Source organism: Pristiophorus japonicus, chromosome 8 (assembly GCF_044704955.1).
Source record: "Pristiophorus japonicus isolate sPriJap1 chromosome 8, sPriJap1.hap1, whole genome shotgun sequence".
NCBI lineage: Eukaryota > Metazoa > Chordata > Chondrichthyes > Pristiophoridae > Pristiophorus > Pristiophorus japonicus.
This window is the reverse complement of record NC_091984.1, coordinates 204,731,915-204,748,530: the sequence shown is the minus strand read 5'-3', so window position 1 is coordinate 204,748,530 and position 16,616 is coordinate 204,731,915. Positions and strand designations below refer to the sequence as shown.

The window sequence follows — 16,616 nt, the reverse complement described above, 5'->3', positions numbered from 1 at the left end:
CAGTGCTGGCACAGCATTGGAGGCCTGCTTATATGCAGTGCTCCCAAGGGATGCTGAGATCCCTTGGGACTCCCAACAGATGCCCCCTCTGGTGGTGGTAGAATGCTGGTTACTAGGTGTTGCATACATAACACTGGGTACCATTCTAGTAAATCTCCTCTGCACCTTCTCCAAGCCCTTGACATCCTTCCTAAAGTATGGTATCTAGAATTGGACACAATACTCCAGCTGAGGCCTAACCAGTGATTTATAAAGATTTACCTTAACTTACTTGCTTGAATAATACTTTTCCAACTATTAGTCCACAATTAGGTTTGTTTCCCAAGTGTGAAGGACACCTGATTTGCAGGATTTAGTGGTTTAATAGCTTTTTCTTGAAAGCTAAATGTAATAAATTGCTACCTGTGGTGTAACATATTATGCAGTTCTTATGGTTTAAGTATGAGGGTGTTAGATTTAACAAGATCACAAGATAATTACTTTTGAGGAGGACCTTTTTGCCTATCTTATTTCATCCATCCAGTATGACCCTAAAGTCTACTTAATTGCAACACCCACTTTGTTTTCAAATCATTCCAGTTTTTGCCTCCAGTATATAAAGATAAACCCTAGCTTCTATTCTCCACTTCTAACCGTTTTTTTAAATGCAGTATGTCCCGTCATCCTGGGCTGCCACCTCAGTCCCTCCATGACTAAGGGGACTAATCTCCAACGCGCAATTAACCGTCTGAGTGAACCCGCACGTTGTGCATTGCCCTCCTTCCATGGGGTGTGAGCAAACTACCACATCCAAATATTGAGTGCAACCATCGGTATGCACACCTTGAAATGTGCCACTGAGTTTTACCACAAAGGGGGCGTATCGTGGAACTGAACCCGGGATTGGCCTTGTATTTTGCCTATGTTCTGTACTGCCCACAGAGGTTCGGCATCCGTACCCTCTATCTGTGGGATAGCTAGGACCATACCTATCAATTTTACTTCTCTGGTAATATTATTACTTGGGCAAGAACACTTGTGTTGTCTTGCGAACATCGCAGAGGGTAATACCGTCCTTAGTCCATTTGGACAACTGTTCATTACTTATCCAATCGGATATTTTTCCCTGTTTCATCTGGTTTACATTGTATTGGATGCTCCCTAGTAACCATGTGCCATACATTGCACATACGAGTTCTTTATGCGTTTCTTGGGCAAAGGCATGTAACATAGAAACATAGAAAATAGGTGCAGGAGCAGGCCATTCAGCCCTTCTAGCCTGCACCGCCATTCAATGAGTTCATGGCTGAACATGAAACTTCAGTACCCCCTTCCTGCTTTCTCGCCATAACCCTTGATCCCCCGAGTAGTAAGGACTTCATCTAACTCCCTTTTGAATATATTTAGTGAATTGGCCTCAACTACTTTCTGTGGTAGAGAATTCCACAGGTTCACCACTCTCTGGGTGAAGAAGTTTCTCCTCATCTCGGTCCTAAATGGCTTACCCCTTATCCTCAGACTGTGACCCCTGGTTCTGGACTTCCCCAACATTGGGAACATTCTTCCTGCATCTAACCTGTCTAAACCCGTCAGAATTTTAAACGTTTCTATGAGGTCCCCTCTCATTCTTCTGAACTCCAGTGAATACAAGCCCAGTTGATCCAGTCTTTCTTGATAGGTCAGTCCCGCCATCCCGGGAATCAGTCTGGTGAATCTTCGCTGCACTCCCTCAATAGCAAGAATGTCCTTCCTCAAGTTAGGAGACCAAAACTGTACACAATACTCCAGGTGTGGCCTCACCAAGGCCCTGTACAACTGTAGCAACACCTCCCTGCCCCTGTATTCAAATCCTCTCGCTATGAAGGCCAACATGCCATTTGCTTTCTTAACCGCCTGCTGTACCTGCATGCTAACCTTCAATGACTGATGTACCATGACACCCAGGTCTTGTTGCACCTTCCCTTTTCCTAATCTGTCACCATTCAGATAATAGTCTGTCTCTCTGTTTTTACCACCAAAGTGGATAACCTCACATTTATCCACATTATACTTCATCTGCCATGCATTTGCCCACTCACCTAACCTATCCAAGTCACTCTGCAGCCTAATAGCATCCTCCTCGCAGCTCACACTGCCACCCAACTTAGTGTCATCCGCAAATTTGGAGATACTGCATTTAATCCCCTCGTCTAAATCATTAATGTACAATGTAAACAGCTGGGGCTCCAGCACAGAACCTTGCGGCACCCCACTAGTCACTGCCTGCCATTCTGAAAAGTACCCGTTTATTCCTACTCTTTGCTTCCTGTCTGACAACCAGTTCTCAATCCACGTCAGCACACTACCCCCAATCCCATGTGCTTTAACTTTGCACATTAATCTCTTGTGTGGGACCTTGTCGAAAGCCTTCTGAAAGTCCAAATATACCACATCAACTGGTTCTCCTTTGTCCACTTTACTGGAAACATCCTCAAAAAATTCCAGAAGATTTGTCAAGCATGATTTCCCTTTCACAAATCCATGCTGACTTGGACCTATCATGTCACCATTTTCCAGATGCACTGCTATGACATCCTTAATAATTGATTCCATCATTTTACCCACTACTGAGGTCAGGCTGACCGGTCTATAATTCCCTGTTTTTTCTCTCCCTCCTTTTTTAAAAAGTGGGGTTACATTGGCTACCCTCCACTCCATAGGAACTGATCCAGAGTCAATGGAATGTTGGAAAATGACTGTCAATGCATCCGCTATTTCCAAGGCCACCTCCTTAAGTACTCTGGGATGCAGTCCATCAGGCCCTGGGGATTTATCGGCCTTCAATCCCATCAATTTCCCCAACACAATTTCCCGACTAATAAAGATTTCCCTCAGTTCCCCCTCCTTACTAGACCCTCTGACCCCTTTTATATCCGGAAGGTTGTTTGTATCCTCCTTAGTGAATACCGAACCAAAGTACTTGTTCAATTGGTCTGCCATTTCTTTGTTCCCCGTTATGACTTCCCCTGATTCTGACTGCAGAGGACCTACGTTTGTCTTTACTAACCTTTTTCTCTTTACATACCTATAGAAACTTTTGCAATCCACCTTAATGTTCCCTGCAAGCTTCTTCTCGTACTCCATTTTCCCTGCCCTAATCAAACCCTTTGTCCTCCTCTGCTGAGTTCTAAATTTCTCCCAGTCCCCGGGTTCGCTGCTATTTCTGGCCAATTTGTATGCCACTTCCTTGGCTTTAATACTATCACCGATTTCCCTAGATAGCCACGGTTGAGCCAACTTCCCTTTTTTATTTTTACGCCAGACAGGAATGTACAATTGTTGTAATTCATCCATGCGGTCTCTAAATGTTTGCCATTGCCCATCCACAGTCAACCCCCTAAGTATCATTCGCCAATCTATCCTAGCCAATTCACGCCTCATACCTTCAAAGTTACCCTTCTTTAAGTTCTGGACCATGGTCTCTGAATTTACTGTTTCATTCTCCATCCTAATGCAGAATTCCACCATATTATGGTCACTCTTCCCCAAGGGGCCTCGCACAATGAGATTGCTAATTAATCCTCTCTCATTACACAACACCCAGTCTAAGATGGCCTCCCCCCTAGTTGGTTCCTCAACATATTGGTCTAGAAAACCATCCCTTATGCACTCCAGGAAATCCTCCTCCACCGTATTGCTTCCAGTTTGGCTAGCCCAATCTATGTGCATATTAAAGTCACCCATTATAACTGCTACACCTTTATTGCATGCACCCCTAATTTCCTGTTTGATGCCCTCCCCAACATCCCTATTACTGTTTGGAGGTCTGTACACAACTCCCACTAACGTTTTTTGTCCTTTGGTGTTCTGCAGCTCTACCCATATAGATTCCACATCATCCAAGCTAATGTCTTTCCTAACTATTGCATTAATCTCCTCTTTAACCAACAATGCTACCCCACTTCCTTTTCCTTTTATTCTATCCTTCCTGAATGTTGAATACCCCTGAATGTTGAGTTTCCAGCCCTGATCATCCTGGAGCCACGTCTCCGTAATCCCAATCACATCATATTTATTAACATCTATTTGCACAATTAATTCATCCACCTTATTGCGGATACTCCTTGCATTAAGACACAAAGCCTTCAGGCTTATTTTTTTAACACCATTTGTCCTTTTAGAATTTTGCTGTACAGTGGCCCTTTTTATTCTTTGCCTTGGGTTTCTCTGCCCTCCACTTTTCCTCATCTCCTTTCTGTCTTTTGCTTTTGCCTCCTTTTTGTTTCCCTCTGTCTCCCTGCATTGGTTCCCATCCCCCTGCCATATTAGTTTAAATCCTCCCCAGCAACACTAGCAAACACTCCCCCTAGGACATTGGTTCCGGTCCTGCCCAGGTGCAGACCGTCCGGTTTGTACTGGTCCCACCTCCCCCAGAACCGGTCCCAATGCCCCAGGAATTTGAATCCCTCCCTGCTGCACCACTGCTCAAGCCACGTATTCATCTGCGCTATCCTGCGATTCCTACTCTGACTATCACGTGGCACTGGTAGCAATCCCGAGATTACTACTTTTGAGGTCCTACTTTTTAATTTAGCTCCCAGCTCCTTAAATTCGTTTCGTAGGACCTCATCCCTTTTTTTTTTACCTATGTCGTTGGTACCAATGTGCACCACGACAACTGGCTGTTCTCCCTCCCATTTCAGAATGTCCTGCACCCGCTCCGAGACATCCTTGACCCTTGCACCAGGGAGGCAACATACTATCCTGGAGTCTCGGTCGCGGCCGCAGAAACGCCTATCTATTCCCCTCACCATTGAATCCCCTATCACTATTGCTGTCCCACTCTTTTTCTTGCCCTCCTGTGCAGCAGAGCCAGCCACGGTGCCATGAACTTGGCTGCTGCTGCCCTCCCCTGATGAGTCATCCCCCTCAACAGTACTCAAAACAGTGTATCTGTTTTGCAGGGGGATGACCACAGGGGACCCCTGCACTACCTTCCTTGCACTACTCTTCCTGCTGGTCTTCCATTCCCTAGCTGGCTGTGGACCCTTTCCCTGCGGTAAGACCAACTCACTACACGTGATACTCACGTCATTCTCAGCATCGTGGATGCTCCAGAGCGAATCCACCCTCAGCTCCAACTCCGCAACGCGGACAGTCAGGAGCTGGAGGTGGATACACTTCCCGCACACGTAGTCGTCAGGGACACCGGAAGTGTCCCTGAGTTCCCACATGGTACAGGAGGAGCATAACAACCGACCGAGCTCTCCTGCCATGACTTAACCCTTAGATACACTTAAATTGGCAACAACAATGTTAAAAGTTACTGACTAATATAAGAAGAAAAAGAAAAACTACTCACCAATCACCAGCCAATCACTTACCCCCTAGGCTGTGACGTCACCTTTGTTTCTTTCTTTGCCTTCTCCCTGTAGCTGCACCCTACGCCTCTCGCCGACCCCGGACTCGCGCTGCTCCGAGCTCCCGCCTCCTCGACTGACTGCTCGAACTGCTCGACTCCCGCTGGCCTTTATAGGCCTCTCGCCGACCCCGGACTCGCGCTGTTCCGAGCTCCCGCCTCCTCGACTGACTGCTTGAACTGCTCGACTCCCGCTGGCCTTTATAGGCCTCTCGCCGACCCCGGACTCGCGCTGTTCCGAGCTCCCGCCTCCTCGACTGACTGCTCGAACTGCTCGACTCCCGCTGGCCTTTATAGGCCTCTCGCCGACCCCGGACTCGCGCTGCTCCGAGCTCCCGCCTCCTCGACTGACTGCTCGAACTGCTCGACTCCCGCTGGCCTTTATAGGCCTCTCGCCGACCCCGGACTCGCGCTGCTCCGAGCTCCCGCCTCCTCGACGCACTAATATTATTGATGGTCTGGGCATGGGGCTCGAGGATCTCCTCGACTTGCAGCATTTGTCTGGCAACCTTGCCCCATGTTTCTGACAACTGAGAAGTCAGTTCCCCTTAGTAAAAGGGTTCTTAAGCGTTGGGCTAAGTCTTGGACCTCTTGGTCTATACTGACTATGTCAAATGTGTTAACAGTTGCCACCCCCGCCGCATACCGATAGTGTGTGTCGGTTGTTGTTAGACAATAGATAACATGAAAACCACACATCGTCTCGTGGTTCATTGTCGGACTATCTCGATCATCTGTACCGTAAGAGTAGTGAAGGGTGGAAGATGCTTGAGTTCTTATAATGTGGGGTGGCCGTTGCACACCGGCTACCACACGGGCTTAACAGAGCAAGGTCTTGGTCCAGTGGCAAGGGGGTCCAAGACGACTGGAGACCAGGCACTGCTGTATGAGCCTAGTTGCCTGTAAGTATCACCTCGGCGTCTAGCCGTTGTGACCCTCTGTTCCCCATTTTGCTTAATGCCCATTGTACTTGGTCCTCAATTGGCCCAATTGTCTTATCCAAATTCATTATATCTTCCCTTTGGCAGTTACACTTTTAACTCCTTTCTTAGTGATATTTACTTGCCTACACAAATAAATACTTAATGAAACCCATGCCCCAAGTCTCACAGTTTGGACTGGGGTAAAACAAACATTCCCGTACTGGTATTCCCGGTGTATGGTGTTGACACAATATTCACCCTTTCCTCTTTATACAGATCGTACAGGAAAATGCTGTCCCGCAATTACCTTCATGGTGCAGTTCCACATTACCCTATCCCAGCTAAACCCGCATGCAGAGACTGCATGTTCTACCACGTTATAGAGGCAAATGAACATGTCCTGAGCTTGAGCACAAACCCAATTTGTTTTTCCCATCCACCCGGGTTACATTTCCGGTGCTCATTGTATCTTACACAATCATGTCTGAGAAAATTTAGTAATACCATACAATTTCTAACAGGGTGCTGTCATTCTGTTCCTGTAAATGACACTTGTGCCACCAGGTACACCTGTACCAACCTTCTGACTTGGAACAGAGTCTTAGTAAGTTGATAAGTGGGCATTGCCCTAGGTCTCGGTCAGTTACCCAGAAAGAGAGCTTTCCCTCTGCAATATGCTGCAGGTTTCCTTGGGCTTGTTCCACTAACCATACATTACTTCGAGCCGTTTTGTTGAAGACGATTTGTTCCCCTTCTATAATCTGGTTTACCGCTTTTTAGCATTAAACTAGTTGCAACATATTAATCAGGCCTCACTGAGATGATTCTCCCCAATAGTCTCGGCACCATTCTAGTCAAGGTACGATCAAGCCCATTACTCTCCCTGAATTCAGTGCAGGCTGTACTGGCCCTCTGCCAAAATCCCTTGATCATTCTCCTATGTAACCACACTGTTTTTTAGGCTTGCACCACCCAGGTAGTCCCACTTTAGTCAGATTCAATATTACAGAAACTACTTCGTGATGCACATCATGGTACAATATCATCTGAGTTGGGATTACCATTAGCCTACTTGTTGGCCCTGGGGTGTGTTTATGACAAACGATTCGCTTTTCCCACAAATCTCTGTATTCATTGGAGAAGGAGCCTTTGGATGAGTCTTTATTGAACTCTACTGCTTGTACAACCGCGCTCCCATCCTTGCACCCCCTTGATATAATGGACAGTTATAATGGCATGATTACCATGCCACTGAAAATGAACCCCTATCCTATACCCTCCGTCGCCCCTACTTCTACCATTCACGATATGTCTCTTACTACTTCGTGAGATTGGCGGGGTTTGCGAGAGGCTCCAGATCTGGGACCCGAGGAGATTCTTCTAGCTCTCGCATCCTGTCCATTCCATTTGGATCATACTGTACCTGATTAGGTGGGGGTATCCCATTCGGCACCCCTTCTTCCTTATCCCCTAGAGAGGACGAATCCAGCTCCCCATGTTCATAACCATTTCTTCTTGTCTCAGTACCTGCTGGTGAACTGAAAAAACTTAATCTGGTTAATATAAAACCATTTAATTCTCCTCGGTAACCGGGCTGCTTATACCATGGGACTAGCTTTATCAATGATGTTATACGGTCCCTTGTTCAAAACTTCCACTCTGGCATAGTTTTGTTCCATTACCTGGCTCCCCACTTCCCACTCCTGAGATTTACTCGGGGCCAGATGTAGTCGGTTATGGTGGTGTGCCCTCCTGATCCCTCGGGCACAATCCAGTAACCCCTTTAAACAACATCGCTTCTTCCCAATGGCCACCTGCTTAAAACAAAAGAAACAGAGAATCTCTGATGACACTGCTTAAGAGCCCGAGGGGTTAATTTGTAACATGATCCTAAAATTTCTTCTACCCCAGGAGCAAATATTCTCTCCAAATTAAGAAAATTTCCAATATTCTAAAGGTATCCCCACTGAATTAAAACAGAGTTCACAGCTGCCTGTGAAAGAGTTAATTTCCTTTGTTTAGAAAGCCAACAAACACAAACACCATCAATCAATGTCAACTTCAGTCCCACAGCTTGCAGCCTTTTCAGTTTAACTTTCCAGTTTAAAAAAAAAAACTTTTATGTTTGTAAAGTCTCTGTGCTTTTACTCTTAAAATAAACATTCAGAAAAACACAATAGCATTTCATCCTTTTCTCCCCAGTTACACAGGTCAGAATTTTTTAAACACATACCAATTATTGATGTGAAACACCTTATGTCCAGAACTAAAGGCTCTCCACACAATTTACACCAACCAGAATTTTATCATGGCCATAATAAAAGTCTGATTTTTAATAGGTTAATTAACCCCAGTAATTCCAATCTTAAACTTCCCAATGCCATTTGGAAAAGGGGGAGTAACCACCTGCCTTCCCAAAAACTTTAAACACCAAAGGAAAACACCAGAACAGTAAGAAAGAAACATGATCTTCCCTTTTCTCCTTTTTTTTATTGAGTCATAACTATCCATTATTTCTTAAACCAGTTTCAATTTCTGATCCCCATACACTCTCAAGTGCACATCCAAGTACCTTTTAAATGTGGTGCAGGTTTCTGCCTCTACCACCCTTTCAGGCAGTGAGTCCCAGACCCCCACCACCCTCTGGGTGAAGAGATCTTCTCTAAACCTCCCCCAAATTACTTTAAACCTCTGGCCCCTGTAGGTTTTAGCACTTTTCCTGCTATATGCCTCCAATGTCATGGTTTGAATTCCCACTAAATATATATTTTTTTAATTTAAAAACATTTTTAAAAATTCCTTCCTGCTTTTTTTTTTAAACGGTCACCATAGCAACTAACTTTGACCCATATCTCTTGCAGCACATAGGGGTCTCTTTCTCCACATTACACACATCACTTTTGTCCAGTTTTGTTAGTTATAACAGACTTTGGGTCTTCCTACCACCACCCCCCCCCCCCCCCCCCAGTCTCTATCGTCGTCCTTTTCATGTGTCGTGATGGGTGCTGTCGCCATCACACCTGTCAGTTTATCGCTATTTCGTCGCTTTTCAGTCAATAGTCTAGTCTGTCTACTTAATTCATAATATGCACGAGTGACTAAAATGAGGGCTTTATCATCCTCTTGTTTCTTTTCCAACTCCCACCATTTTCTTTATTCAGCGGATGGGTCGTCTTGTTTCCAATTTTGTTTAATCATTATTTCAATTATTATTTCGATTTTTGTCTGCTAGGTACCATATCAGAGACCCCTTTTGGCCCCACTCGAGTTTCTCACTTCCCATGGCTATTTGTTGGCAGCGGTACGTCCCTTACTCGTCCTGAGTGAGACCGTTACTTGCAACCTATTGGTTGTCAGCGGTGTCTCCCTTTCCCTAGCTCCTCCCGAGCGGGACTGACAATTTCAACCTATTTGGCAATTATCAATTGCAACTTTACATAGACACACTTCTATAAAACCGATCGTAATTGTTTCACCTGGGATCTTCCGCTGACTACTTGAAGTCTCGGCCAGACCTGCAGATTCGAATCTCTCATGCAGCTGATAGCAGACAGCTTTCTGCCCCTGTCCTAACTGTGCGTGATAATTAAAACGTACTCACGCCTTTCACATGGCTTCCATCTGCCCATGTCCGCCATCCGCTTGAGATCCAGCTGACTATGCCAATTGTAGTGGAGTATTTAAAATAAACACAACACCAGGCCTGCGTTTGAAGATTCAAGTCGTCTTTATTTGCACCGGTGGGGAGACCGCCTGCTCTCTGTCTGTAGCCAGGCTTCTTCAATGATGCAAAGTTCCAAGCAATCTTTTATACACTTAATGATGCATGTCAGCCTCGTGCACAATCCCCCTACGCCATTTAATTGGCCCAAAGCCAGCGTGCACAGTTGCTGATTGACTAATTCTCTTTCGCGTCACACAATCATTCGCCTATGTTTCATACCAGGTGGAGTTTTTCCCAATGTGTTATTTCTGACCCCATGTTCGGTTTAACTGCCTCTCTGGGCCTCCTGTGGTTCAACAGTTTGGCTATTTGTAATTGTCCTCAAGTTACACATCTTGCAACAGTTAATCATTCTGACATGTTATTCTTAGCATTGTCTCTTCTGCCCGTTAAGCAACTTAGAAAGCTGACCACTACAATAGTCTATTAGCTCTTTTTAGTCCCAAGACCCATTCTTAACCCTTTAATTGTAGCCGAGCTCGAAAGCCCCACTTCACTATCCAATTAGTAGTCCTACACCCCTGCTCTTTTCCCATAGCCCTGTAATTTTTTTCGTTCATGTATTTGACCAATTTCCTATTGAAGTTTATTTTGAATCTGCTTCCACCACCCTTTCAAGCAATGCATTTCAGATCACAATTAACTGTGTTTAAAAAAAAAAAATGTTTCCTCATGTAGCTTCTGGTTCTTGTCAGTGACCTTAAATCTGTGTCCTCTGGTTATCGACCCTTCTGCCACTGGAAACAGTTTCTCCTTATTTACTCTATTTCAACCCTTCATGATTTTGAACATCTCTATCAAATCTCCTTTTAACCTTCTTTGCTCTGTGGAGAATTCCCCAGCTTTTCTCCACCTAACTGAAGTCCTGCATCCCTTGTACCATTCCAGTAATTGTCCTCTGCACCCTCTCTAAGGTATTGACATCCTTCCTAAAATGTGGTGCCCAGAATTGGACACTACTCCAGCTGAGGCCTAACCAGTGTTTTATACCGGGGTATAATTAACTGATGGCTGGATAATATATTTGTGGAATGATGTGAGCCTGCCATTTAGTTAAGTCTTGTTACTTATGCGTTCCCTATATGTTAGTTTATTTTAGTCTATACCTATGGCATAATGAATTTTAATTGAGAGAAAGTTAAATGTAGAGGGCATTGTGGTGTAGCTATAACATGACAACACAGAGGGGTGGCAAATGAGTTTTTTATTCCAACAGTTGAGTTTCAATTTCAATAGTGGAACGTCACCAAGAGATCAAACCTAGCACCACAAGTGGAGGAATATGTCACAAGGTTGTTTGTGCTCATCTCCCAGTGGGCAGCTCAGGTGCAGATGAGAGACCTGGAAGCAGGTCCCAATTATTTATCGATTTGCCACAGTTTGTGTGTGGCTGGGAGAGACCAGAAAAGGGAAGGGATGAAGTGGTTGAGCGTTTATCCTTTTCAGAAACTATCATAAAGAAACTCATTCTGGTACATGTAATCTGATGCACATTAGCGGATGACATTTTGGAAATATATCAAAGAAAGTTGATGAATGAGTTGTATTCTTTTTATTTGTACAAATTCCAGACAGAATTTACAAGGACTTAAGGGTTTATTTAGATTTGGAGACCCTCTATTGGTTATGTACCAAAAGGAACACTCTGCTATGTGCAATTTTCCACAGTGCATGGACAGGGAAAAAATTTCTTTTAAATATTCAATGGATTCTAGGAAGACACAAGCAAAAATATTTCTGTAAAGTTTGAGCACCCAAAATAAAGAATTCAGCCTTCAGTATAAATGGTACTATACACAGTCTCATTGCAAGCTAAGAATATTTGTGGTTCCAAACTCCTCTAATCCATTTTCTGCTCTACTTTAAACTCACTTCATTCTAACACCCAAAGCATTCTTCCTTTCAAACTAGAGTGTGCTGTTTGTGACCTACAAAATTTATATGGAATATTACAATAAAATGTCTTTACATTTTTGCAGTCTTCAATTAACTTGAGTACTAACATCACATTTTGAGTACTTTGCAGCATTTTATGGTATTTACCTTCCCTTTGATAAAAGTTTGGACAGTCCTATGTATTTGACTGAGGAGCAACACAATGAAAATGTCAGTTTAGAAATGTTTAACGTCTTGGTTGATCTCACCTCTGATTACCCTAGAGTTAAGAAAGTAACATTCCCTACCAAGAGTTTGTTGCTGGGATTTACAAGCGGTCCTGTACTTATTTATTTTTATAATAATGATGCAAAAATAGTAGTAGTACTCAGAGTGTTGAACTGAAGCTCTTCTAGATGTTGCATAACATAGACATAATGCGAAATCTTGTTTTCTTTTGCAGGCTCCAATGCTGTTCTTGTAACCTCTACTCCTTTAAAATCTGAAGGAGTACTGGCTTGTGCAGTTACCCAGCCCAGTGTTGTTATCACACCAGCTGCCATTGCTACGGTAAGCTGACCTTTGTTTAGGTCAAGATTTGTTGCATCGTCTGAGAGCATTGAAAAAGTTAAGTTGGAGCTGTTATATATATATAGAAAAAATAATCGGTGACCTGATTCCACAAACTGATTTTACCATAGGCATAATTTACTTTTGTCCAAGTACTTTTATAAAATATATATAATATATTATATATATAAATATATTTGCACCGATGAAGGTAAATAGTTGCCCATCAAACAATTGCAGGTCAGTAGAGGGAGCTTTACGCTGTATGAACTCATACTAGATGTGTGGTTAGTTTGACAGTAAAGCTTTCTCCAGTGAATTCAATCTCAGACGTTCAGCCTAATTACACCAGTACCCATACTAACAATCTTGAGGCCTTTTGTGAGATTATCATCAATGGCACTTTAGGTAAAGTCTTTTTGGAAAACTTTCTCCATCTTGCTTCTTGTTCTTTTGCCAATTACCTTAAATCTGTGCCCTCTGGTTACTGACCTTCTACCACTAGAATTATACAGCACAGAAGGAGGCCATTCAGCCCATCATTCCTTTGTCTTGGTTGATCTCACCTCGACCCAAAACAGTTAGAGAGTAAAAACAAATACCCTACAATGTGTTTGTTGCTTGCCTCTGTTTATTCTATCAAAACCCTTCATGATTTTCAATACATCTATTAAATCTCCCTTTTAACTTTCTCTGCTCTAAGGAGAACCCAGTTTCTCTCATGTCTCCACGTAACTGAAGTCCCGCATCCCTGGTACCATTCTAGTAAATCTCCTCTGCATCCTCTCTAAGATTTTGACATACTTTCTAAAGTATGGTGCCCGAAATTGTACACCATACAGCTGGGGTGTAACTAGTGTTTTCTAAAAGTTTAGCATAACTTTCTTGCTTTTGTACTCTATGCCTCTGTATATAAAGCCAAAGAGATCCCATATGCCTTTTTAACAGCCTTCTCAACGTGTCCTGCTACCTTCGAAATTTGTGTATGTACATCCCCATGTTTCTCCTTTAAAATTGTACCATTTAGTTCATATTGTCTCCTCTTCTTCTTCAACCGTCATCTGGGCCAATTAGAGCTTTTAACTTGTTTCCTTACGTCCTTGTATTTTAACGAGATTTTGTTTGTGGTGGACTGTTGTCTCTAGTGTTGCTGACTTCTCATCACCCGTGCCATGACAGGAGCCGACGACTACTGGACGGACCACCACCTAATCCGTTCCATCATCAACAGTAATATAGCCCCAAAGCGGCGACGGCAACAGAAGCAATGCCGCAGAAAAATCAATGCCAGGGCATTCAAAGACCCAGTTAAGAAAGCTCTAGACCTAGCACCTCACGGCCAACCTGGCGACCCTCAATGACCCTAAGACGCAGAGTGCCCACAGTGCCTGGTCCGCCCTCAAGGCCATCATAAGCAGAGACGCTCGGTCACTCAACCAGGAAACACCAAGATTGGTTTGACGAGAACGACCAGGAGACCCAGGAGCTAATAAACCACAAGCGCAGTGCATTTCTGAACTTAAAGCAACAACCCAATTTGGGAGCAGCAAAGCAGCTCTACAGACGGCTGAAGGCTGAGGCCCAACAAAAAACCCACGACCTAAAGAACAGATGGTGAGTGGAGAAAACACAGGAGATCCAGCAGCCGGCCGACAGCCATGATGTGCGAGGATTCTTCACCGCAGTTAAGTCCACCTACGGCCCAAGCACCCAAGGCCCCACCCCACTGCTGGCCAAGAATAGGGAGACACTCATTAAGGACACTGAGGCAGGATCCGCTGGAAGGAGCACTTCGAAGATCTCATTAATCAAGACTTTGCCTTTGACACGAGTATCCTCGACTCCATCCCGCAGCATGCTACCTGCCACCATCTCGGCAAAACCCTAGCCCTGCATGAGGTAGAAAAGGCCATCTGTTAACTCGAGAACAACAAGGCATCAGGAGCAGATGGAATCCGCGCCGAGGCACTAAAGTATGGCGGAGAAGCACTATTGGCAATAATGCATGACCACATCTCTCTTATCTAGAAGGAGGCGAGCATGCCGGGAGATCTCATAATCGTGACCATCTTCAAAAAGGGGTCAAGTCCGACTGCAGCAACTACAGAGGAATCTCCCTGCTGTCGGTCACTGGGAAAGTCATCGCTAGAATCCTCCTCAACTGTTTTCTCCTTGTGGCTGAAGAGCTCCTCCCAGTGTCACAATGCGGATTACATCTACTAAGGCGTACAGCAGACATGATTTTCTTTGCGCGACAACTACAAGAGAAATGCAGGGAACAGCACCAACCCCTGTACATGGCCGCCTTTGACCTCACAAAGGCCTTTGACACCCTCAACCATGAGGGACTATGGAGCGTCCTCCTCCATTTAGACTGCCCCAAAAGTTTGGCACCATCCTCTGCCTGCTCTACGACAACATGCAAGCCGTGATCCAGACCAATGGATCAGCCTCAGACCCATTCCACGTTCGGACCGGGGTCAAGCAGGGCTGCGTCATCGCGCCAACGCTCTTCTCAATCTTCATCGCTGCAATGCTCCATCTCACTCTCAACAAGCTTCCCGCTGGAGTGGAACTAAACTATTGAACCAATGGGAACCTGTTCAACCATCATCACCTCCAGGCTAGATCCAAGGTTGTCCCATCCTCTTGTCATCGAACTACAGTACACGGACAACGCTTGTGTCTGCGCACATTCAGAGGCCGAACTCCAAACCATCATCAACGTCTTCACCAAGGCGTACGAAAGCATGGGCCTTACACTAAACATCCATAAGACAAAGATCCTCCTCCAACCTGACCCCGCTTCACAGCACTACCCCCGAGTCATCAAAATCCACGGCACGGCCTTGGACAGCATGGACCATTTTCCATTCCTCGGGAGCCTACTATCAGCAAGGGCCGTCATCGACGACGAGGTCCAACACCGCTTCCAGTGTGCCAACACAGCCTTCGGTCGCCTGAGGAAGAGAGTGTTTGAAGACCATGACCTCAAATCTGGCACCAAGCTTATGGTCTAAGGGCAGTAGTGATACCCGCCCTCCTATATGGCTCAGGTGTGGACCATATACAGTAGACATCTCAAAGCGCTGGAGAAGTACCACCAGCACTGCCTCCGTAAGGTTCTGCAAATTCACTGGAAGGATAGGCGCACCAACGTCAGTGTTCTCGATCAGGCCAACATCCCCAACATCGAAGCACTGACCACACTCGACCAGCTCCATTGGGCGGGCCACATCGTCCGCATGCCCGACACAAGACTCCCAAAGCAAACCTCTACTCTGAACTCTTACACGTCCAGCGAGCCCCAGGTGGGCAGAGGAAATGTTTCAAGGACACCCTCAAAGCCTCCTCGATAAAGTGCAACATCCCCACCGACACCTGGGAGTCCCTGGCCCAAGATCACCCGAATGGAGGAAGATCATCCGGGAGGGCGCTGAGCACCTAGAGTCTCGTCGCCGAGAGCATGCAGAAACCAAACGCAGACAGCGGAAGAAGCGTGCAGAAAACCAGACTACCCACCCACCCTTTCCTTCAACCACAGTCTGTCCCACCTGTGACAGAGACTGTAATTCCTGTACTGGACTGTACAGTCACCTGAGAACTCACTTTTAGAGTGGAAGCAAGTCTTCCTCAATTTTGAGGGACTGCCTATGATGATGATGACTTCTCACAATCTTGGTGGAATTTACAATAGGATATCAATGCGCTATGACAGGTTGGGTTGATGAGTTCTATTGCATCATACTTCACGAGGATTTCGATATTTGATTATGTTACCTATTCTTAATACAATGAATATACTTGTCTGGAAAATTTTTAACATCTAAGAACAATATCCAGACGTTAAAATGATTTAAAAAAATTTAGTTGGTAAAAGATTAGTGATTTTATTTTAAAGGATTTTGTAGTAATGCCTTTTGAGAGAATTAATAAATGTTTCTATTCTACTCCAATCTGTTAGTTTTCTAATCTGTTACTAACAAAACTAACACTTGTCAGTTTCCTGAAATATGGTTATCTTAAAATGAACCTAGCGAACAGTTTTACCACAAGCTGATTTATCACCACATAGGTAGGATCTTCGCAGCTACATATGCATCAAACAAAAGCTATTTGTAACAGTTGGTAATTGTATGTACTTTGA

At 44.7% G+C, this 16,616-nt stretch overlaps 1 protein-coding gene across 3 annotated transcripts in view; it reads left to right on the top strand.

Annotated features, from left to right (window-relative positions):
• Positions 1–16,616, top strand: part of mlxip (MLX interacting protein) — a 117,261-nt gene that overhangs the window by 65,587 nt on the left and 35,058 nt on the right. For all 3 annotated transcript variants that reach the window (XM_070887807.1, XM_070887810.1, XM_070887809.1), the window contains exon 10: positions 12,363–12,469. In XM_070887807.1, coding sequence (XP_070743908.1) covers positions 12,363–12,469 — 107 coding nt within the window. The remainder of the gene's footprint in view (positions 1–12,362; positions 12,470–16,616) is intronic.